This window comes from Topomyia yanbarensis, chromosome 1, assembly GCF_030247195.1.
Source record: "Topomyia yanbarensis strain Yona2022 chromosome 1, ASM3024719v1, whole genome shotgun sequence".
Lineage (NCBI taxonomy): Eukaryota > Metazoa > Arthropoda > Insecta > Diptera > Culicidae > Topomyia > Topomyia yanbarensis.
In genome coordinates, this window is record NC_080670.1 from 201,670,426 (window position 1) to 201,696,067 (window position 25,642).

General features: G+C 43.7%; 1 protein-coding gene across 10 annotated transcripts in view; it reads right to left on the bottom strand.

Annotated features, from left to right (window-relative positions):
• LOC131688278 (progestin and adipoQ receptor family member 4) overlaps nucleotides 1-25,642 on the bottom strand; it is a 46,137-nt gene that overhangs the window by 15,309 nt on the left and 5,186 nt on the right. For 4 of the 10 annotated variants that reach the window (XM_058972526.1, XM_058972506.1, XM_058972521.1 and 1 more), the window contains exons 2-3: nucleotides 11,297-11,961; nucleotides 3,751-3,966 (exon numbers count right to left, since the gene is read on the bottom strand). In XM_058972526.1, the coding sequence (XP_058828509.1) occupies nucleotides 3,751-3,966; nucleotides 11,297-11,693 (613 nt within the window). In that variant the 5' untranslated portion in view covers nucleotides 11,694-11,961. Of the gene's footprint in view, nucleotides 1-3,750; nucleotides 3,967-11,296; nucleotides 12,292-25,642 lie in introns of all 10 variants that reach the window. The other 6 variants (XM_058972492.1, XM_058972477.1, XM_058972469.1 and 3 more) reach the window with 3 other exon arrangements.

The following is a 25,642-nucleotide window of genomic DNA, read 5'->3' on the forward strand; positions in this document are numbered from 1 at the left end:
GTCCTTTTCGAAAATGCTGTACTTTTTTGGCTCGTGTTGAGCAAGAATCTGATGATCCACAAGAGGGAACCTGATTTGTTAACCCAGGGGAATCCAGGAATAGGGGAAATCGATCGTCCCTCGTAAGAATGCTAAGATGCCCTTCCCTTAAAGTGAGTCAACTACATTTAATAAATCCAAAGGAAGTGATGTCCTAAAGCCGAAGCAAGTTGCTCCAGGACTTGGAATTTTAATCCTTATAAGGAGTATCCACCACTTCCAGGAGCACCAAAAACCCCAAGTGTCCCCTCTTTTTAAACACACTCATTCTGACATAATTTTTCACAGTTTTCAATGTTACTGATCCTTTTAAAAGCATTCTGATATGTTTTCTCCCTATACCGAAATCTTTTTTGAGGCTCTCCTTGCAGCGATCTTATCTTTCGATGGCTATGTTATCAAAAGAGGTCACTGATCTCCTCAAAATTTCTACTAAACACTTTAAAATGTGATACTTTTGCATTATGCGAAACTTGGCTAACTTCCGATAGAAATCTCAAGTTTCACAACTTTTATATAATTCGACTGGATCGAGAAAACCCCTACGGAGGAGTACTTTTGGAGATTAAAAGTCCTATTTCTTCAACCCAATTAACTTCCCTTCGACACCAGCCAGTGATACCGCGAACGAAACACTGTTTTCGATGGTGGAGCTCTCACTTGTTCTTTTATCATGTGACAATAACGCCCCATGGTTAGACGGAATCAAATTTTCTAAAGAATCTACCAGATGCTGCCAAAGAAGGCTGGTTGAAATTATATGAAAATTTTCTTGAGGGTTAAATTGTCTCACACGATTGGAGACAAGTGAGAGTCATAGCCATCTAAAAACCAGCCTCCGATCACAACTCGTATCGACCGATTGCAATGCTCTCCTTCATCTGGAAGCTGTTCAAGAAAATGATCCTGTTTCGTATCGACAATTGGGTTGCAGCGAATGGTTTTCTGTCAGATACACAATTTGGCTTCCGCAATGGCAATGGGATTAAGGAATGCGTTGGTATGGCCTATACTAGCAAAGAGCCGATGGTATTAGCTTTCTTGGATTTTAAGGGGGCTTTTGGCTCCGTTTCTATCAATGTCTTGTCACAGAAGCTGAACCAGCATGGTCTTTCAACGATTTTAAATAACGTTTTGCTAAACCTGTTGTCTGAACAGCACATGTGTATGGCGATGTAACAACATCGTGATTTGGCTACAAGGGCCTTCCCCAGGGCTCATGTTTAATCCCCCTACTGTACAATTTTTACGCAAAGAACATTGACGATTAAGACAATTAAGCCAACTCATGCACGCTAAGGTAACTTGCATACGACGGAGTGGTTTCTGTTACAGCTGCCCATTTGTCTATAAATTGGACAATTTGTTCGATTGGGCTCTTCAGCTGGGTATCGAGTTCTCCGCGGAGAAAACTGAGCTGGTCGTCTTTTTTAGAAAGCGTGAACCGGCGCAACTCCAGCTTCTATTAATGGTGGATGAGGTCTTCACATTTCAATATCTCGGGGTCTGGTTCGACTCTAAAGGTACCTGGGGAAACCACATTATATATTTGAAACAAAAAGTTCCAACAAAGGATCAATTTTCTCTGAACAATAACTGGAACATGGTGGAGTGCTTACCCAGGAGACCTGACCAGGTTATACCAAACAACAATATTGTCGGTGATGAAGTACGGGTGCTTCTGTTTTCGCTCCGTGGGGGAACATACACTTCATCAAACTGGAGAGTATCGTTGCCGGCGGCATGCACTCGATCCACACTCGGCGGGCATTGTTCCGCTGAAAAATCGATTTTGGGAGCTCTTATATCGATTGCTCGTTCGATGCGACATCTTGAACCCGTTGATAATTGAAAAATTCGAGAGGCTCGTCGAGCTTAATTGTCAAACCTTGTCCTTGTACTTCGACTACGTGGCACAGAGCATCACTCCTTCTTCATACAATCCCGATCGTGTCCGTTGCTTAGATTCAACTGTATTTTTCAACACCTCCACGAGGGAAGAAATTCGTGAATTCCCGGATCATATACGCTAGCAAATGATCTCCGATACATTTTATAATAAGTTCCGGGAGGTCGATTGTGACAAAATGCTCAACACTGACGAAGCAAATCTCGATGGATACTGGCTTCGGCATCATCAATGAGAATGTCACCGCTTCATTCAAGATCAATGATCCTGCTTCAGTTTACGTCGCCGAATCGGCTGATATTCAGTATACCCTTGGGATCATTGACACATTGCCCACAGATCACTATTCTATTCATCATTTCGGACAGTCTCAGCTCTATCGAGACTTCATCCGATGAAGCCCAAAAAGCAACTCCCGTATTTTCTGGGGAAGATCCGAGAGCCCTTGTGTTCGTTATCTGAAAAATCTTATCACATTATCTTTGGTTAGGTGTAGGTCCCCTTCTCATTGCTCTATCCCGGGCAATGAAAAGGCCGACTCAGAAGCTACATCTACGAAAAAACATTTTGCTTCCATTAATTTTTCAGAATCTGTCGTAAGAGGGCACTCAACAGTTGGCAAACTTGGTGGAGCAATGAGGAACTAGGACGATGACTACATTCTATTATCCCGAAGGTATCAACGAAACCTTGCTTCCTGGGGGTTGGTTGTGGGTCGAGATTCCATTCGTTCAATGTCTCGGCTCATGTCCCACAACTACACATTGGAGGCGCATTTGCGGCGTATTGGGTTTGCGGAGAGTAGGCTGTGCGCTTGTGACGAGAGCTATCACGACATCGAGCACGTTGTCTAGGCGTGCAACGGATATTGTGACGTCCGATCTGAGTTAAGGGATTCCCTTCGGGCGCGAGGTAGACAACCCAATGTCCCAGATGGGGATATGCTGGCAAATCTCGATCTCCCTTATAAGTTCCTTATTTACATGTTTATAAAAACGAGAATATCCCAATTTAGCCCATCTTTTTTATTTCTCGTTTCTAGAAATTCCCTGTCCTAGTTTTTAGAGCCGACCAGTACCAGAGTGCGACCTCATCGCGACCGTCATTGCCCTTACCACTACGCCTGCATAAAAGGAAATTGAAACGAGAGCGGCCCGATGATCTGATAATTTTTGAAGGATTCTCCGCGGGTCCGAAGAATACCACCCGTCAACCCAGTTCTCGGCGTCTTACTAGTATGAAGCTTTAATTCATGTCGCTGTTCTCCCGTTTGCCCGAAAGTTACAAGTTTTGCTCTTCTTTCCCTGTCATCATGTACGTCTTCTCTCCGCTGTCCCTGATACAACTGCTGCTACACCGATGTTAGAAATAAGTCCTCCTCTGAAGATTTTGACCAAGCATAAGCCTCCGTTACAAAAATCTAATTTGTATGCTGAATTCCTAGTTTTAAGATAGTTATAATTTTTATTTTTATTTAATTAATTTTCCTTCTTGTATACAGAATTGTATTCCTAGTTTTAAGATAGCTGTAAAATTCTTCCTCTTAATAAAAAAATTCAACATTGTAACCTTCTAGTTTTAAGTTATTTGAAATGTAAAAACAAAAGAATTTAGCAGCACCTGGTTAACTCATTTGTGCCTCATCAAATAAACGAACTGAATACAAAAAATTGCATATCAACAACTGCATTTGGATTCGAGGAAAGATATGAAATCTCTTGTTTGTTTTATTCTAACTTTGTTACACAACCATCCAGCTTCTAATACGTTTGTTGCCGTTTTTCTTATGTTTCAATACTTACCGAAACTCTGGCTCATCCAGATCCCGAACATGTCGAGCTGCAGCAACCGATAATAGACGACCTCGCCCCGTTCCAGATTCATGAACAGGTGATACAGGAAGCTACCACACCATGGTGCAACAGAACCGACCAGATGACACCACGAAAGAAAGCGATATTCTTTCTCCCATGGCATCATTGCCGGAACTGTTGCCAGAATGTACACTATTGGAATGCCTGCATATGATGAGAGAAGAGAAGAGAGAGAGAGCGAACGAAAAAAAATTAGTAAACAGAAATGGTTTCCCAAAAAACAGTGCCGCGGCCTGTCAGAAATATGAAACTCAATTTATCTTGTCCTTTAACGAATGAGGCAATTCGCCCACGCTTCCGCTCTGTCTCGTGTTCATCGTGGACGCAGTTGTTTTATGATTGAGATTGACAAGGCAGTATGGACGTGAAATGGCCACTTGAAGGCGGATATTCTATTACTGTCTAGATTGAGCGTGGAGGAAGTAAAGTCATCTCCGCTTCGAAGCTCAGAAAAAAAAACAAAATGAAACATTTCCCTGGTGGGATTCTGTTGTTGGGTTCATACTCGGTTGGAGTTTCTGTGCTTTATAGGGCATCCCACCGTAAAGTACAGGAACAGAGAAAAAACTCGTTAATAGAGAATTATTGAAGCTTGGGCTTCGCACAGAACTATACACATTTAACCCCCTCCCCCATCCTCTCTTAGCAGGATGTTATCGGTGTCGATGCCATCGCAGCCGTTCACAATTTTCGTTCGTTGCGACTATAATTACAACTATAAATAACTTTGCTGGGGCGGATGAAAAATATTCAATTAAAAGCGCTTATCGATGGTAGTTAATCGAGCGATTAGATATCGTTCAAAATCAAGGAAAAGATTATGGACTGAGGATGACGGTAATTTCCACTGATTCTCGTTAGGCGTAATTTGAGCTTGTGATCCAGTGTCGTTTGACAAAAACTTTGTCCCGAACAACGGGAATGTTCCAATAGAGAAGTTTCCACATCATTTGAACAACATTTCTCCGAAATTGTGTTTTATCTGATTATGAAAATATTATTTTCCTGGTGTACAGTTGAGCTTGATTCCGAAAAAGGAGCCAATTAACCTTAAAGTTGAATCCTCTATAATCAAAGCCAAAAAAAGCAACATAGAATCCTTCTACATACGCAACAGACCTACCACTAGTGATTATCGTTGCCCACAAAGCAGCAGGCAAATTAAAGTCTAAAGGCTATAATTCCTTCGCAACCCCGGCAACCTATCGAATGCCGCTCGTCAACCCATCAAGGGGTAAACGAACGCAAAACCAACCGATGGTCATTTGATTGCGAGCAGCTGATTGCATATTTTATGATTCCGTGATAGTTGCTGTTGCTCGTACCACGCCGTTCCCGACATTCTTTCATTCTCTCGCCCACTGCCGTATAGCTTTATAACGCAAAGGAATGGAGAAGCAACCGGGACTTCCAGCATAGCTAGTCGATGAAAATAGAAATTTAATTTGTGATTTACGTAAACAGTCGAATCGACTTTCGATCCGGGTTCCTTGTTCCTACCTTGTTTTTGAATGAAATTGTTCTACGTCACATCAATGGATTGCCGTAAATTCGAATGCATGCGGGGCGATTTGGTTGATATTTGCTACGGTACTAGTTTCGAAATGGTTACTGCGATTGGACATGGCAAACCTTGAAAATCACCAAGCCATTCCATCGACTCGCACATAATCGATGGAGACGCATGTCTGTTTGTGAATCCTATTAACTCGCGTTAACAAATTTTCAAAAGTCACAAACAATTAGCTCAAAGCAAACAAATGCCGTCAATTCAAAAACCCTTCGAACGCTGAATGCTACCCATTTAGTGGCGCTAATGCCGTTCGCCAACCAGCTGTCGGTATTAATGACGTCCGCATTTCACTTTGCTTGTCTTTAAGTCGAATGGTAAAAAATAGCGAATAGTCGTGACGCTGGCTTCACTCGCCATTTGTCGCGATTGCCAACAATAACACAATTATAGGGGGTGGTGCAGTCAGACAAAGCGAGGAACTGCGACAATATACCATCAACCGAACTAAATAGCAAAGACAATAAGACAAAGGGACGTAAGAATTGTGAGGTTTAGCTTCTCGATAAATCAATCGATGTCTCATTTGCTATAGCTTTGTTATTATAGTAGAGTTGGGTTGATACTGGTATAGATAAGCTGAACCATAAAGTAAATAAAGTCTAGCCACTGTAAAAAATCAGTAATCTCTCTGAATCATCACTATTATTCAGAGACTGTGCTTGAAGCAGCATACAATGCTCATTTGTCAATACATCCCGGTTTTTTACGCGGTTTTTTTCACGCGGTTTTTTACGAGGTTTTTTACGCGATTTTCTAATTAACGCGGTTTTTTTACGCGGATTTTTAAATGGCGTCAAAAATCAATTTTTGGGATCTACTCGTTAAGATCATTCTAAAAATTTTCATATTGACTGGGTTATAGTGAATGTGGCTAACCCGGAAGTCGCCATCTTGGAATTCAAAATGGCGTCAAACATCGATATTTGTCTCCTACTCTTCAAGACCATTCCGAAAATATCCATATTGATTGGGTTATAGCGAATTTAGCTAAACTGGAAGTCGCCATCTTTGATTTCAAAATGGCGTCAAAAATTAATTTCTGGCACCTACTCTTCAAGACCATTCCGAAAATACCCATATTGTTGGGGTGTGGGCCATGAGGAGTCTTGCAGACCCGTCTCTTCCATCTTTCCGAAAATCTTTGCAGTCGTTTGCATTCAAAAGTACTTAGAATATTTTTTGCAAAAACCGTGTTAATTGCGAAATCCGCGCAAAATAAAAACTGCCAAAATTCTTCTTGCATTTAAAAGGACTTAGAAATTTTTTCGGAAAAAAGTCTAAGTCTTTAGCATTAAAAAGGACAAAAAAAAACTTCCAAAAATATTCTAAGTCTTTTGCTGAGAGTTTTTTTTTACGCGGATTTTCGAATTAACGCGGTTTTTTTACGCGGATTTTGCAATTAACGCGTTTTTTACGCGGATTTCCAATTAACGCGGTTTTTTACGCGGATTTTCCAATTAACGCAGTTTTTTTACGCGGTTCGTATCCCCCGCGTAAAAAAACCTGGGTTTCATGCCACACAGAATCACAAAGATTTCCGCTTGGAATGCTGTGCAGCATCTACCAAGAGAATCGAATTAGTCCAATCGTATTTCACGACGGTAGTTATACCACCACCAAGTAGACCCTCCAACAAAGAATTATCAGTTTAACAAACAACTATTCTTCAAATTTTCGCTCGATACAGCCAGCCATTTTTTAAATTTCGATTGTAGCTGTTAGTTATGTAATTTGTGTTTCGGTTGTGTGCCCATTTTTGGAGCTAGCATTAATTCGACGCTAGCTTAGTCCTGTTACTAAGTTAGTGTCGGATGCTGATGAGACGAAGTTGAAACACAAATTCCATAACTAATTCAGTTATAGGTTTTGTGCTCTTCACGCGCAAAGATGGTTTTAAACAATTTTCTCCTTAGTCACATTGAAGGTTTTGTAAGGAAAACTACATGTGAGAGTAAGGTAACTGGGCAGGTATCCCTTGTAACTATTTGTGGCCACAATGGTGGGTGATTGACTGCACGATCTATTGAATCTAATCAAATTTGTTTAAATGCAAATACCAGCCATCATTAAATGAAAATCATCTGCGCAACCATTTGTTGGAACCCCAAACTTTATTGACGACAAAATTCCGTAATAGTAGTGACAGCACATCATTTCGAGGGCATCCGCAAACGCTTAGTTGTCTTTCCTCTACTTGTCTTAACGATCGGTAGATATCGGTTGCTAAGCATCGCGTGTGTTTTGTTCATAATATACATCGGTCTTCCATGATATTGTGCAGTTTCTTAAACGTCTAATCTTGATTGCTTCTACGAAGTTTGTAGTAGATTCTCTCGCTGGTATGCATGATGCATTACGTGAAGTGAAAAAAATGATATTCCGGATGTAATGATTGATTAAACGTCCCACTGATTTGAGAAGTATGGAGGTCGAACTAATCAATAATAACTCGAGGATAGTCGTCAGTGTTGGCTCTGTTTAGCTTGGCAAATATGTGTCAAAAAGACAGTTGAGTACTTGATTTTCGTTACGCGAGTTTTCACCATTTGCAGTTCCAAATGAATTGACTTAAAAATCTTTCGATTTCGAAAATAACTTATTTAGTCTACTAGTACATAGGCATTTATAATTTCTTCACTCAGAGTTTCAAAGAGACTTTCTGTGAGCTTAGCTAACAAACTTAAATACCTCTGAACCGTAGCTGCTTTTGTGATTCCTAGTTATTCTGCATAATTTTTGATCCTAGCAAATCCGACATTCGACCAAAGGATTCCTTTAGAAGGCCACATATCTCGAAATTTCCATTTATTTTAAGCAAAATAATGAAACCTTTCGGACTACGCGTATCAAAAGTTTGAAAGTAGTAAAGTAAACATAACTAGTTAGTAAACAAAACTCGCGCATGAAAGCAGTGAGAACATTTGAAGAAAAAACTTTCAACATTGGCCAAACAATCTTTGTCTGGCAAGCGATCTGCGGTTGCGGGAAAATTATTTAGTTATTCAGCACTAAATAATTAATTATTTTTAATGGATTGTATTATCACGAGCGGTCAAATGTTGTAATTTATCGGCACATGCTCAGTCCTAATATACAATTTCTAGCAGCTGTTAGAGTTATAAGAAGAAAATTAAAAAAAAATCTAATATTAACGTACAACGGTCAAAATCAACGAGAAATAATTCACTCCAGAAGTCAAGCACATGACGATAACCCCCTTTTGCTTCATCATCCCTCCTCCTCGACGAAGGCACTCTTATTCTCAAACAACGTCATGCAACTATGGAGATCAGATTACCACAAATTTAGTTCTGTTCGCTTACTGCTAACTGCGGATTACATCATTCGATTGCAAATGACTAGTAACTCAACGAAATATCTTTTATTTGCAACCTTCCAATATCTTGCTACCTTTCCAATTGCCATTGCAATATGTCTTAGTTTGAAAACTTTGGATTAAAACATGAATCATCTTTGTGATGATGTGATGCTTTGGCATTTTTATCGATACTAACTCTACACTAGGGTACCCGTCATTCTGCATATTTTTAGGAAAAAAAACCGGTGCATCACGCATTAACTTGCTCCCCATGCCACCCTTAGACTTTGTTCTAAATTTGCGTCACAAAGGTAAATATGCATTCATTTCCAAATCGGCTTGAAATTTGAATGGAAAATAATCATAATATATAGAGAATTACCACGGTTTCAGATTTTCGCCACCAGGTGGCGTTGTAAGTGTCCAAATGCCGCCAAGTCTATGACATCACGTCCATAAAAAGTCATTATATTTTTAAGATTAACTCAGATCATCCGTCTAACGCCACTTGGTGGCAGACTCTGAAACTATGTTTTACTTCGCATATCTTGATGATTTTTTCCATGCAAATTTCACCCCGATAATTGTTGACCGATTTGGCATAATTTTGAGCAACCCTCAGGGTGATATAAAGAATAAGTGGCTGATGCGGTGGATCATTTTAGTTCAATAGTGCCCAGAAGCCCCGGTAGGCCTTTAGACAGCCCTGTCGATACTGCCTGCATAACATACTACACAATACTGTCAGAGCAGAGAGTTACACTCTGAAGACCTCTTTCTTGTCAGATTGTCCAAATGTTGAGCCTTCTTCTGCATTGAACAAAGCGTATCTCAGAATAGGTATCACCAAAACAAATTCGGTTAGTATACTCAGAGCCGTAGCGTGCGGTTGGCCAGGTCGGACCCCGCCAAGGGCGCCAACCTTAGGGGGCGCTAAAATATTAATATGCTTTATGAAACAAGTGAGGTTAAGTCATAAAATAAGTCAGGATAGGAATATCAGGATCATCCCAGGTACACACGAAATTATTGTTTGAAAATCGAACTGGAAAAGAAAGCCAAAGTAGACAGTAATGAGGCGCAGAACTTAGAATCTACCAAAGGCGCCAGAAGACTACGCTATGGTCCTCTTAGTCCAGAATAAACAACGAACAAGACGATGACTTCAAATTTCAACAAAAATAGCGAAACGCATCGCAAACTTTTCCCCTCGTTTATCAGTTTCATAGAAACAAGGGGAACGGAAACGTGGCCAATTATCATTGAGAAAATAACCCCATACCGTACCATTAAAATTGAAATCTCTTCGATGCGGGGATGAGCTCCGCAATATCACAAAATTGCTAGCTCCTAACCCGTGTCCAACCGATCCTGCACTAGGTTAAATCTCTGGTTGAAATGTCACATGAGATTTTTGTGTTCTTGGAAGCGTTGAAACTCCTTGTTTGAAGGGACACCCCCATTTTGTCCCATCCTGTGCGGCTGTCATTTAAAATCTTTGCTCACGCAGGGGGTACTTGAAACAGCCACCAGTAGATCCCCGCAGTCCAAGTTCGAATCGATAACTACACCATCGATCTCAACTTTGTGAGCGGGTATGTAAACGCGTTAGTTCTTCTTAAAAAGTCTTGTCACCAGTAACGTCATTTGTTTGCTTTAGACAAAATATCACAATTCTGAGAATATCAAGGCGAATTGTCGAGATATCTGGCACAGCTGAATATCTCGGCGTTTTGTGGAATATTAGAATAGTTAACGAACTACCTTTGATCCGAAAGAAGGTAGGATATGATCGGTCCTAATTTAATGTGTTTGATTTTAAATGGAAACTCGGAGTCTTTGATGACGAATTTTGTTTGACATTCATTTTAGGATCATTTGTAGATCTCGACGTTTCATTACATCCTAATTGAATTCAATCTTTGAGTCTTCTAAGGGTCCTTTTGTGTTTTGTCACGGATGAAAATTTTTGCACTCTGGCCGTTTTTGCGCATCGTGTCCGATTGAGCTAAACTTTTGCAAAGAGACTTTTTTCGAGGAGCGTCCGGTTATTAAATTTGATGATAACCTGTTTCCCATAAATGCCATTAGCACCCTAATGAACAGCTTTCTGAATAGATGCTCCCTCCGGCGCCGTCAACTGATTTCGTAAATATGCAGTAAAAGATTTATGGCTGGAATTTACATGAAAAGAACGACAGTCAAACATGAATTAAGTAGGGAGTAGGTGGGCCATTTCCATCTAGACAAATTTTTGTTTGGAGGTTGAACTGAAAAAAAGCCAAAGTAAATACCAAAGGGGTGCAAAACTGAGACTCCCCCCAGGGGTGCCAGAAGAACATGCTATGGCTCTGATGACAAGATAAATCCAATAGTATTTTCTCCATTAATGCTCTGTACTTTCTTTAACACGCAGAAAACAGCCTGCAATCTATGCCGAACCTTTGTCTGCCATTGAAACATAATTATAATAATCAGGAAAACGAATAGCAGAACTCGAAACCTGAAATTACACCACTCTTCCTCAAATTAGTCCTGCCATTCGGTTTCCCGTACTGTCCGCAATGCATTCGTCTACTCACCGTGTGTTAAAATATTAATCGTCTCGTTATGCACGTAAAACAGACTGCTGAGGCACCCCTTGACACCCTGCAGGGGCCGGTACCCGGTGAGCACATAAGGATTGAACTGCAAATGCTGTGGCATATCCTTCCACTGAAGCAAATCATCCGGTGGGGTAAGCAGCTTGTTCAGCTGCTTAATGAACGGAGGTCGCGCCTCCTCGCTGTCTTCAACTCTCTGTGGTAAGGTTGCCGCTTCGTCGGCTCTTCTGTTCACTTCGGGCGGCTTCGAAGGAGGCGGAGGGGCACTTTGCGGTGGTGTCTGTTTCACTTTCGTAGCTGATACCACCGGGAGTATGTTCGTGGTCATGATCACCATCGGAGTAACCACCCCAGTGGACTCTAGCGAGGGTTGCATTTTATTCGGCTCCTCCAGCTTGAGGTCGATCGTCGCTCGCGGTGTGTGAGCTGCGAGCACCCGTTGTTTTCACCGTGCCGACGTCAGCGTCGTTTTCTTTCGTCAGCGACGTGACGTGATGGTGAAGGACGTTTACCGCAAATTTTCTACTGTTTTCGTTCGTTCGAGACACACGCGAGCAAATCACGAGATTTTTCCTCCCCAATTGTACTTTCACGGCCCTCCGCCAAGAAAAAACACAAAAACCTACTACACCTATCTAGGCAAGCTGTGCCGAGAAAAAAAAATTGTATAAACTCTCTCACTTGTACTCACTTTTCGCACACGCTGTGCGATGATTTCTTGCTCTGGGCACGACGAGGAAAAGCAAAAGACGCCTATCGCGTAATCTTTATGTAATTCTGTTCAAATGCTGTATTTAGTATTACAAGCACACACTCTTAACCACAACAGCATAGCACTGTGTGTCGTGATAGCCACAGTGAATTTTTCCGACGTTTCCGTGTGCCTTCGAAGGACGATATAGAAACTGCTAGCAGTTTCCCCCCTCCGTCTGTCACCGGAAGCCAACAACAGCTTTCACAGCCTGTTGAGTAAACTGTCACTTGATATGTCTATTACTTATATCACCACCACAGCACCACAGTAACGGTATAAGGAACTGAAAGGCCACTTACTCCCACGAGATGAACAACAAAATACCGTAATAATCTGCTGTGTCGGCAGGAGCAAGAATTATGCACCGATGCATATGCACCGAAAAAAAATCGCTCTCTCAAATTTCCTAACACATATTTTTACAGTTTGCCGTATGCTCTCATCTCATCCCGCTTCGCATCTGTCTGTCTTTGACGCAGAGAATTTGAACCGAAAAATCACCCCCCCCCCCATCCACTGCTGCCACTTCGCCATGGTTACTGCTAGAGAGGGTTGGGGCGATTCATCATGCTTTCTGCCGAACAGCCGGTGTGTGCTGAGATGATAAAAAAGTTATGTTTGATGGTATGTTTTTACAAATTAGCTAAATTTTCGGCTGAAGACCATGCGTCTCCTCTAATTTACGTAAAGGTGGTGAAGTAGGCTATGGAATAGGGAGTCAAATATTTGACAATGGAACTAATTTGAACGAACTATCGTATCATGCCAAATAGATATGCATGATATACAGAATACACATTATAGACGTTGTAAATTTCCATCAAGCACAAATATTTGGATGCGTAATCGGATTTATTATAAATAGTACCTCACAGTCGTAAGAGTAGGCATGTGATAATTGCATTTGTTTTGCAACAGAATTAAGTGACGCCATTCAAACGCATACTTTTGGCATTCGGTTTTTGTCGTTGTACCCGTGAAATGCCGACGACATTCGCTAAATCTTGGTAGTAAGTTTATCTTTTGAAAAAAGGATTTTTACATTGCCTTATGGGCACGTCGTCTGCTCCTTTTTATTAAATTTTCACAATTTTTTCCCTTCTAGTTCAAAGTTGGGGTTAAATTGTTTTTTTGCAGAATTTGATGTCTTCCGAAGAATCTTTTCGCTGAAATTAAACTCAACGGTTATAAATAATAAATAGAATGTGTTTAGTCAGAATTATTCCGAGGATTTGAAATTATCACTAATTAATTTGTCCAGAACAGCTAATATAGATGATGAAGGAAACATCACATAAAAGTTAAAAATTTCAGATTGCTTTTATGTCAAAGAAACTTGGATTCAAGGACAATTTCTGGACAAACTTATTACAGAAACTTTAATATCAAAAATGATAAAACCCGTCAAAAACAATAAATAAACAACTAACTATGCCTAATAGAAGCAAAAAATTAATACCAACATTTCATAGAACTACTCATTAGGGTGGGACAAAAAATAGATTCCAGCTCCGAGCAACTTTTTAGGTACCATTTGGGTCCTAGAACAACTGTGCAAATTCTTAGCTCGATCGGTGAAACTATATTTTTGCGCCCACTGTTTAAAGTTTACATGGGATTTTGTATGGGAAAGTTAACTTTTACAAAATAATTCCTCCAGGAGTCGCCCATTACTTCCTAAAAATAAATCGTTATGTGGCTTGTATAGGAAATTTAACAAATAAAAAAAGTCTCGAAAACCACGAAACGATCTGATGCTTGAGAAAAAAGTTATTAAGCAGAAACCGATTGATGCTCTGACCATTGATAAAATATTTATTTTTTCTAGCACCACTGCTGTTGGTTGTCCAATTATACGCAATTTTGTTTTAATCCTCTCTTAACGTATCTAAATCGTTTATCTATACTATTTGGTCACTTCGCAAGGTTTTGAGGGATGAATTGAGGCTTCTTTTGTACATAATAAGAGAAAGTTAAAAATTTTATATATAATAAAACCGTCAGAAGCAGTGATGCTATGAAAAGTGAAATTTTCATCAATCTTCAGGGCATCAATCGGTTTTTGCTTAATAACTTTTTCCACAAGTATCAGATCGTTTTGCAGTCTTCTAGACTTTGTTTCCTTGACAAATTTCCTATAAAAATCAGACATCTGTTTATTTTTAGGAGATAACGGGCGACTCTTGGAAGAATTAATTTGCAAAAGACAATTTTCCCATACGAAATCCCATGTAAACTTTAAACCGTGGGCGCAAAAATATAGTTTCACCGATCGAGCTAAAAATTTACAAAGTTGTTCTGGGAGCTAAATGGGACCCAAAAAGTTACTCGGAGCCAAATTTTATTTTTTTCATATAACCATGTCCCACTCTACTACTCATGTTTGAAAGAAGGAAAAATCTAATTTTCTTTCTGCAACTAAACGAAGTGGTATTCCTGCAAACCAAACCAAAATCGGTTTTCATTACAACGATAGACACAGAAAATATTATATCTGGTCACCTATGCTAACACGTCAGCTTATCAGATTGAACCTAATTTCATGCTGATGAGATATTCACCCATGTAGTTACACGCACGATTAATCGTACATTTCCCCCCATTCATGTGCTAATGTGATTTATACAGTGCGTAGACGGTCTCATTTCCATTAGGGTATGCCACAGCTAGACGGTTTCATCACACCCCCCCCCCCCAAAGCTTATCGTAGTGTCCGTAGTAGGCCATTATTGCGATGAAATTTTCCGGCCTTGAGAGATACGTTCTGGTGACGTTGGGAAAGCCATTGATGATGAGTAAGCAAGAAAAACAGTGAAATGATGTTTCATGTTTTAGTTGCGAAATCTCGTATATCTACACACGTCATACGGTGTGAAAGATTTAAATCATTGAGTGGCACTGAGAGTTCGGGAGCGGGAAACGAGGCTAGGACAGTGATGCTAACATCAAATAAGTAGGTACTTCAGTTGCTGTCTATGACTGTCGTAGCTATTGTCGTTGTTTGTCGGTATTGACTTCTAATGAGATGATTGGTGCATTTATTACGCTGAATCTCTGGTATAAATACTCCACAATCTTTGTTTTCCATTTGTCTGACAGCATCATTTCCATTGAACACGAGAACTGTCAAAGGCCTTCGTTCGCGTAGCAATCAAAGAGATTTTCCTCCATTTTGAAATAAGTTTGGTTTTTGACGGCGCCGGTGGCTGAGTGGTAAGCGTGACCACCACTCATACCAATTTGCCTGGGTTCAATTCCAGCCGAGGTCGTTGAGATTTTTCTGAGGTGAAAAAATCTGTGGTCACGTCTTCCTTCAGAAGGGAAGTATGAGTTTGGTGGATCGATATCTAGTCCAGATAGTGAAGTCACCTCTCTGGTGTCGGTAAAGAAGAAGTGATCCAACTTCTATACTCTTAACAAAAATATCCTCCTCCTGTGATACTTGTGGAGTGCGCAGTAGTATATACGGCCTCTAGCAAAAGCAAGTATCAGACTAACCATTCCTTCCCTTTTCTTTCGCGATCTACATTCGGGCCTGGCCGGCGCCGGTATTGATCAATACTTTAGGATTACCAGGAGTTGCACATTGAAAGATGTTTCGCTATTCCCAAGAATAATTATCTACTTATTCAGTCAGTATCAATCACTCTGTGTGATCGGTTGAGTTTAATTTTTTTCGCTCTGGCCCGTGATCGCCCGAAAAACAAGTGCTCGGCCTACGCCACCCGGATCTTTCTCTCGATCTCGGCCTCTGCCATCCGGCACCAACCGCTGTAGTATCTCGCTACCTCGGCAACAGTTTACGCAAGTGCAGTGTCCATTAACCAGATCTATAGTGCGAAAATCAAGTGCGTCGAAACTCGCTTTCCGGCGGGTCTGCTCTATCCCGAGGGACAGCGGAGCCGCCAAAGGGTCGCCCCCAACCTAAACCAGCGATATACCAAGCATACTACGTATTTTCCGCGAAAAAATTGGACATCGAAAATCGTAACAGGTAACAGGAGCGCAGACTCATAAGTAGGTAAACAACTCGCGCCTCCACCAAAACTATAATTTCAAACCGTTAAACGCGACCGCGCCTCCACCAATTCCAATTTTCAAACTAAGTAAAAAACTTGCGTCTCCACCAAGTCGAATTTTCAAACCCTGTGAAAAACTTGCGCCTCCATTAAATTGCCAACCGTCGGAGATTTGTACGCGTGTGAAGCAGCGAACTTAAGAGTATCGGTCTGCGCGTGTGAAGTGACTAGTACGATAGTGTCGTGACGAGCCCTTCGTCTATCAAGCAAAATGCCACGCCCCCCTCCCCCCGATTGGGGCGGGGAACCTCCCCTCAGCCGATCTCTTCCCGGTTACCTGAATTCTGGAGACGTAATTGATCAGCAGACGCTATTACTGCGTGCCGTCAACGAACCAGGAAAAGACGAACAACGCCTCCCAGCTGATCCCTTCCTCATTATGAAATCGGTACAGGCAGTGCTAGGAATCGACCCACGAAATATAGTGAGTGCAACGAAGGAGGCAAGGGGATCCAGATATGTGCTTAGAACCAGATCTAAGAAAGCTTTCCTGTCCCTTAAAAAACTGGACCAGCTCATAGGCGGCCAAAAGGTGGAAGTTATCTCCCATCCAACCCTCAACTTAGTACAGGGCGTCATCTACGACCCTGACACCAAAGACGTTGAAGAAGCTCGACTCTTGGAAGAGCTCAAGGCTCAAGGGGTCACGAATGTTCGACGGATAACAAAAATGCTTGAAGGAAAACCGGTCAATACACCACTAGTTATTCTGTCCTTCTCTGGCTCCAAACTCCCGGAACACGTGTTCATCGGCCTGCTGCGTACTAGCATCCGCCCGTACTACCCGTTGCCGATGATGTGCTTCAAGTGTGGTCATTTCGGGCACGGCAGCCGTTTCTGCCCCAACTCCGTCGCCTGTCTGAACTGCAGCCAAGAACACGAGACATCCAAGGAAAATCCCTGCAAGAACCCTAGCCTCTGCATCAACTGCGGAGATGGGCACTCGACCCGCAGCAGGAAGTGCCCCAAATTTGCAGAGGAGGAACAGATCACCAAGATCAGAATCGACAAAAACTTGACTTTCTCTGAGGCTAGAGCTCTTGTAACTAAACGGCAACAAGGCCCTAGCTACGCGAGCATTGCCGAAGGTAACACCAAGGATGACGAACGGGACACAGTAATAGCCCATTTACAAAAGGAGTTAGCAACTCTAAAGGAAAGCATGGCCCAAGAGAAAAGCAAAGATCGGACAATTAATTACCTGAAAGAACAATGCGCCAAACAACAAAAACAGCTGGCAGCAGCCTCTGCAGAAATAGCAAAACTACGTAATGCCGTCACCGAGCTCCACCAAAAGCCGTCTATGCACTCCCGTGAGAACACTCCCTCCGACGATACTGCTTCCACGGGAACAAAGCCCAAGAAAGGAAAGTTCATCGAACCAGCCCCCGTAACCGTAACCCCCGTTGGTCTGCCCAACCAAGCAGAGCTTAGGAGATCCAACCGCCAGAAAGAGAAAGACACTAGGAAGACCAACACTGACAAATCTAGAAGCCCCAACCCCAAAACTACCCCCGACATAACACTGCCTTCGCCTATCATGGACTCTGCCATGTCCTGGTCACGCTCCAGCTCATCAACATCACTCAACACGCTATGTCAAGAACCACCACCGGACGTTGACTACTCGAACCTCATCTCTGAATAAACCCAACAACACTCAATCCAGCAAGCAGAAAACAACAATAACAACAGCATTCAATAGTCGAAACCAAACAAACAATCCTCCCGCGTCGACCCTGACCGGGGACGTTCCGGGTTCTCCCGATGCACCCCCGGCGGCTGTCGGCGCGGGCCCGGGTTTTACCCAGGCAAGTACCTCCAGACTAAATCCAACAGTCAACAACCGACTGTCCCCAAATCTTTTCAGCCAATATCCGCCAGGCGGCACTCCGCCGCTAACCATCGAAACACAGAGCAACAATCCGTCACCTGACCCGTTACTTTGGCTAACAGCAAATAACAAATCTAATAAAGAAGAATCGACCCCCAATCGACTGGACCACAGCCACACCAACAATCGGCTCCGCGACCTAAGCCCTGTCGCCGGTTGCTCCTGGCACCCAGTTCATTTCCGCTACAGGAGCAGCGACATGAACGCTGAAAATCGCTACAACTACACCGCATTTACAGAATCCGTGCACACGAAATCACAATGGGACAGCACGAACAACAAAACCTGCACACCGTACATGAAAAAAGACCCTTTCCCCGCGTCGCCCCCGACTCGGGAAGTTCCGGAGATACTCGATGAGTCCCCGACGGTTGCCGGCGCGGGGAACCCGGGGCCTTCCCGGGTAAGTTCCAACAGTCCTGATACTCGATCGGAACCATCTGTCGCACCTTATCTTTCTTCAGGGTCCGACGGTACAAAACCAGCCACACTAACGTCAAAGCTCAAAGTCCACGAAGAAACCATCAGACCTGAAGACGGTAACAACAAAACCTGCTCACCGCGCAGCAAAAAAAGCTCCCTCCCCGTGTCGCCCCCGACTCGGGAAGTTCCGGAGTCATCCGATGAGTCCCCGACGGTTGCCGGCACGGGGAACCCGGGGCCTTCCCGGGTAAGTTCCTACAACCTCAGAACCCATCTGAACCCAACTGCTGTTGCCTCTACCTTTTCTACAGAAACACCAACGACAGGCCAAAGACCCTCTGAACGCACACCCGCGGCGGACTCGTCACCACCCGTACCTCTAATTTCCACACGACCCATACAAATGGTATCTAGCAGAAGTCCGGCCAGGAATAGCTCCAGCACCAGTCCAACCCCACCACCCGACGGAACAAACTGCACGCTGGCAATCCAATGGAACACCAACGGCCTGAGAGCAAACCTAGGAGACCTCCAACGCATCATTGCACGCTCTGCGCCCATCTGTCTTGCCATCCAAGAGACACACATAAAGGGAAACACGGATCCATCACCTTGGTTCAGTTACCGTTACATTTGGGAATCAGCCAAAGGGTCGAACATCTACCAGACGGTCGGTCTAGGAACCAGAGCTGACCTGCCGTCTGAGCCGGTAAAATTTGACACCGACCTCATTGTAGTGGGAAGAAAAATCAACTTTCCCATAAGTTGCACAGTAGCGTCTATTTACATCCCTCAGGAAGTCAGTAACGTGGGAAATAAATTACGGAATCTCTTCAAGCAACTACACACCCCCTTCCTATTAATGGGTGACTTTAACGCCCATCACACAGCGTGGGGCTCCAAAAGGTGTTGCCATCGCGGTAATGCCATTATCGAAGCCATCGAAGAGAGCAACGCGGTAACGTTAAATGACGGTAGTATCACCTTCCTCCGGGGCCGATCCACATCCGCCTTAGATTTAACCATATGTTCTAGCTCCATTGCTGGAGCCTGCGGATGGTCGGTTCTCGCCGATACTGGAAACAGCGATCACTTCCCAATCGTAGTCTCCTATGACCGGATGCCCCCCTCTACGTCGCGGCGTCGTCGTTGGCTCTATGATCGGGCGGAGTGGCTCACCTACGAAGATAACGTATCGGATGCACTCGATCGAGACCGGGATTATTCACCAGACGAGCTTGTAATGGTAATGACACAGGCTGCAAAACCATGCATTCCCCGAACCAGCGGAGCACCACCAAAACGAGCGGTTCATTGGTGGAACCCAGAAGTAGCGAGGGCAATCAAAGAACGACGAAAAGCCCTTCGAAATCTTAAAAATACCCCCCTTGACCATCATCGATGGGAAGAAAGATCAGCGGATTTTCGTCGCCTCAGGAACCAGGCCAGGTGGGCCATCGAGAAAGCCAAGGAGGCCAGCTGGGCATCTTTCCTAGACGGGATCAGCTCCGATTCGTCGACTGCGGATCTGTGGAGAAGGGTCAATGCCCTAAGCGGCAAAAGAAGGCAAAACGGCTTCGCACTAACGGTTAACGGTACCACTACAGTTGAGCCCTCTGAAATTGCTAATGCAATCGGTCAACACTTCGCCATGCTTTCTGGGGACTCCTCCCTCCCACCTGCCTTCCTGAAAACGAAGAGGACAATAGAAGCCACCCCTACAACATTCAGTCCAGACGATAGCCAGGATTACAACAAACCTTTCTCAGGAGTGGAACTGGCCACTGCACTGAGTACTGCAAAGGGCAACTCTGCGGGACTCGACAACGTTGGTTATCCCCTGTTAAGGCATTTACCCCCGGTTGGCAAGCGAGCACTCCTAAACGGATTCAACAGGATATGGGAAGGCGGATCCTTCCCAGACAGCTGGAGAACCGCTCTCACGATTCCCATTCCGAAGAAATGCGAGGGAACCAGGAGCCCGAACGACTTCCGACCCATTAGCCTTCTCCCTTGCATTGGGAAGACGATGGAAAGAATGGTAAACAGACGCCTGATAACATTCCTCGAGGAACAGGAGCTTCTCGACCATCGACAGTTCGCATTCCGTAAGGGACTCGGCACAGGAATTCATCTAGGCTGCCTCGGTGAAACAGTAAGTGACGCCATAGCCAACGACCTGCATGCGGACATTGCCATCCTTGATCTCGCCAAGGCATACAACACGGTATGGTGTGAAGGAGTACTTCGCCAGCTGCACCAATGGGGTGTTAGCGGAAACCTTGGCTGCTTCCTCAAACAGTACCTCAGTGACCGAAGTTTCAGGGTGGGCATTGGAGGTAAGCAATCGAACCTGTTTCGGGAAACTAACGGCGTCCCCCAAGGGTCGGCCTTGGCAGTCACACTATTCTTGGTCAGCATGAATTCCCTATTTGCTACGCTTCCGAAAGGTATATACGTGTTTGTCTACGCCGATGATATAATACTTATTGCTATCGGAAAAACAATTGGTCGCACAAGACTGAAGCTACAGGCAGCCGTGAATGCTGTCGGCCGGTGGGCTGACTCAGTCGGTTTCAGTATCTCAGCCACAAAATGCGCTATTGCGCACTGCTGCAATTCCAATCATGTAGCCACCGGCAGGCCAGTCAAACTTGCCGGAACCGTAATTCCTTTCCGGAAGGAACCTAAAATTCTTGGTGTGACTATCGACCGGAAGATGACCTTTCTCCCGCACTTCCGGCAGGTGAAAAAGGACTGCGAAAGTAGAAAACGACTAATTCGCACCATCAGCTCGCGTCACCCAAAGTGGAATAGGCGAACCGCACTAAATATCAGCCAAGCCCTCATCCATAGTCGACTGTTCTACGGCCTCGAGATAACCAGTCTCAATTGGGAGGGATTAGTAGATATCTTGTCACCGTTGTATCACGGAGTAGTCAGACTAGCTTCGAATCTACTGCCCAGCACCCCTGCCGAAGCCGCCTGCGTCGAAACCGGAGTACTTCCCTGCCGATGGGCACTGGCGGTAGCTGTCCTGAAACGAGCCGTTGGATTCCTAGAGAAAACATCTGGTGATGGATGTCACCTTCTACAGACAGCCAAGGACATCTATATCACATTTACCAATACTCCTCTCCCTACAATCGCACAGCTGCATCGGGTTCGCAACCGCGCCTGGCATGAGCGTGGCCCAAACTTAGACTGCAGCCTGGCTGTATCCGCCAGAGCAGGTGATCCTCCCAGTACTGTCAAAGCTAAATTCCTCCAAATGGTTGAACGCAAATACCCTAATCATCTGCACATTTACACAGACGGCTCGAAACTTAGCGAGGGCGTGGGGGCGGGTGTGAGCGGAATTGGAGAGGGCCTCACCCTTCGTCTACCCTCTGTTTGCTCAGTATTCTCGGCAGAAGCAGCCGCCATCGCCATAGCCATAACCAAGAAACCTGAAGATACTCCGGCTGTGATTTTCTCCGATTCCCTCTCTGTCATCAAAGCACTGGAATCGGGGGAGTCCAAGCACACCTACGTTCAAGCCATAGAGCAATCCTGCGACCCGTTTACTACCATATGCTGGGTTCCCGGCCACAGTGGAATTCGCGGTAACGAAGAGGCTGACCGTTTGGCCGCTCTCGGCCGCCATGCACGCGCTCGGTTTTCCAAAAAGGTCCCATCGTCTGATGTTATTAGGGAATTCAAGGCAAAAGTCTCCGAGCACTTTATCGCCCACTGGAGGAATCTACGAGGCTACCCACAGAAGGTTAAAAAAGATCTCGCGAAGTGGACAGACCGCGAAAACCGGAAGGAACAAAGAGCACTGTCGCGCCTACGAGTAGGACACACGAAGATCACCCACACCCACACCATCACCCGCGTCGATCCCCCAATGTGCCCGACCTGCAATACAAGAATCACGGTAGAGCACCTACTCCTTAACTGCCGGGAACTCGAAGACCTGCGGCGACTCCATAATCTGCCCTCCTCGATTCAGGACACACTATCGAACAACTCAGCACAGGAAGAGACACTACTCGCATTCTTGAAAGATGCCAATATTTTTGAAGCTATCTAAAGTGGACCGAGAGCATACTGGCCTCAAACACCCTACCTACCACCATCACATAGCGGGCTGTCCGCCTCACTTCGAACAGGCGCTGAGGAGGATCTCCCGTGGCCCTCTATCAGCCACAACAAACTAGGCCATCTACCATCTTTCAGCGGGCCCTCTGCCACACCCAGACTGGGTGATGGAGAGGTTCTTCCGCGGCCCTTTCAACCACAACCTGCCAACACATGGACCAATACTGCTCAGCGGGCCCTCCGCCACACTCGGACCGGGTGCTGGGGAGCTTCTCCCGTGGCCCTCTATCAACCACAGCATACCAGGCTGTCTACCATCGTTCAGCGGGCCCTCTGCCACACCCGGACTGGGTGATGGGGAGGTTCTTCCGCGGCCCTTTCAACCACAGCTTGCCAACACATATACCAACATTGCTCAGCGGGCCCTCCGCCAAGCCCGGACCGGGCGCTGGGGAGGTTCTTCCGCGGCACCTGCGACTTCAATCTGCCAACCCATCTACCACCATCAATCAGCGGGCCCTCCGCCACACCCGGACCGGGTGCTGGGGAGGTTGTCACGCGGCCCTACCAGCGTATTATCGCCACCGAGTGCAATATCTAACCAAAGAACTGAAGGACCTTGTAAAATGCAATGTAATGACTCCTTTTTTTCTAGGTGAATGACCCTTAGTGGTTAAAGCCTTAATAAACATAATAATAATAATATCTACTTATTCTCTGTGCAACTTCAGCTAGTCCAGATCGATAACGGAGTAGCAGACAGGGGTGGTCGCACAAGCTCGAGCTCATATTGAAATAAGTTTGGTTTTTGTGTTTCGAATTCATCTCGTCAGTAACTAGCACCAACTGGGTGTCTAGTTAGACGATGTATCTAAACTAGTACTAGTTAACTAGTGCTAATTTGGGTACTAATTTTTGATTACAAAACAAGGACAATTTTTGAGCTACTGCAGCACTGACATTGAAAACTCTGAATCCCTAATATTTTGGGGTTTGAATTTACATTTGATACCTGGTTATTGAACCAGCGCATCTTCTCGATAACATCGAACCAAAGTCGTTCACAACGATATTGACGTTGGTTCCAATGCTTATACTTTCGAGTGGAGGTCATTTATCAAAACCAAACACGAGCACAAAATGAACTCAAACAGCAAACCTAACAAATCGAACGAACTATCAACGGTCAGACTCAGCGGGAAAAAGGCAAGCTAAAGCAGTATAAATAAAACGGATATTGATTATACTAGGGTGATGAGCCTATTTTGGCACCATTATGGAGAGGGTCGCATTATTTTTTGAATAACTTAAAAAGAAGCCATATTACCTATAACCTTTTTCAGAATAAAGTATCAGTGTACTGTTTCTTAAACATCTGTATAATGCTTATTTGGCAAAATTGTCTCAATTTTCAGCATAAATGAAAATAAATGTTCTATTCTGTGCATCTATTCCCACCTGAACGTTCCAATTATCGCCTCATGGGTGTGCCGATTTCCACCTCATCGAAAAACAATCTAGTTGAAACGCAATGCCTCATATTTCATTTGCGTCGATTCTAACTAGGTATCCAGATCATGGACGCCAACGCGTGATTTGTAAAACGAATTATTCTGCTTTTTTCAGCCGATCAAAACAAACGTAAACATTACGCACACGAAAGAAACTCATCAGCTGTTAGTAGAAGAGCGCCCAGAACTGCGCATGCAGGAAATAACCATGCAAAAGTTAACAACTGGAATATAAAGTTCACATCTCACATTACTTCCTCCCGATCCAAATTGTATGTGCAAATGAAAATAAAATATCTGCGATCAACAATTAGTTGAATAACTTGAAATAATTGATTACTTATACCTGAAATTGCATAACATTATGTTTTCAAGTTCATGTTTCGGTTTGGCCGCACTGGTGATTCTTTTCTGTATGATGGATGCAAAAAGTTGGTTTTGATTGTGGTAGTGTATCAGCAAAACATGCCAATAATAGGAACCCCCGTATTTAGTTTTATCCTATTATAACACTAGGCCTATTCTAGTGTTTGACGAGTGCTTTTAAAGCGAAATAATCGTAAAAAGGTTCTCCAGCTAAAATAAAGGTATGTATCAGTGCAATATTTAATATATTTGTGCCGGAATAACGAGATATGAGGCGGTAAATGCTGGCTCGAAAGTGTTTATTTTGCTAAGCGCCGTTGCGTCCTGTTTCGGTTCACTACGCGAGTGAGGCGGATCAGCAGATATTTCAATAAGGTGATTTTGTTTTAATTAAAAGTTGGATTTAGTGGATAGTTCTGAATACGTATGTGCACAACAAATAAAGAATATAACTTGAGCTTTTTTTGCACACCTGTTTTAGCCAAATCGATATTGTCATTATCTCATATGCTTGGTTCGAAACCAAGGGGTACGAAATAGGGTCACAATAGGCTCTACAGCCATAATAGGCACATCACCCTATTAATCCTACGGTTCGTTCGGTCTATCAGAGCACCGCCTTTATGCAATTGTATTTTGGATACAGAAGAAAACCGCGCGAACAGCGGAAGGAGGATGCAGAGTAAGCATGTGCCATTGTTTATCATCAAACAAATGAACCATTCGTAGCTTGGCTAATAGAATGTTGGCTTGGTATATACATAGTAAAGTTCTCGTGATTGTTCGGCAAGTTTAACCGACGACATTTTTTTACACATTTTGTTATGCTGAAAGTGAAACTCAGTATCTTCTCACGCATTACGATAACGTGAATTGGCAACTTAGTTGTAGTCAACCTTCTTTCCTTTTTTTGAACGTACAATGATGAATGAAAATAATGTTTAGAAATGAATGGCTGGCGTCCAAAAGGGGCTAACAGACATTTTTTTCCGAAATCGACATTTTTGCATTTTTTGATAGTTCTAAGTAATCTGCATGTACTGCCATTTAGCGAATTTGAAAATAACTTCTAGATTTTTTTGCTATTAGCAATCGAAGTTGACCATGCAGGTAACCCCAGCACTAGCAGGGGTCCAAAAGGGGTTAATCCGACATGGAGTCTTATGGAAATTCAAGTTTTCCTGTTCGTTTTCCGAGGTTCTTAAGAAAAAGTAG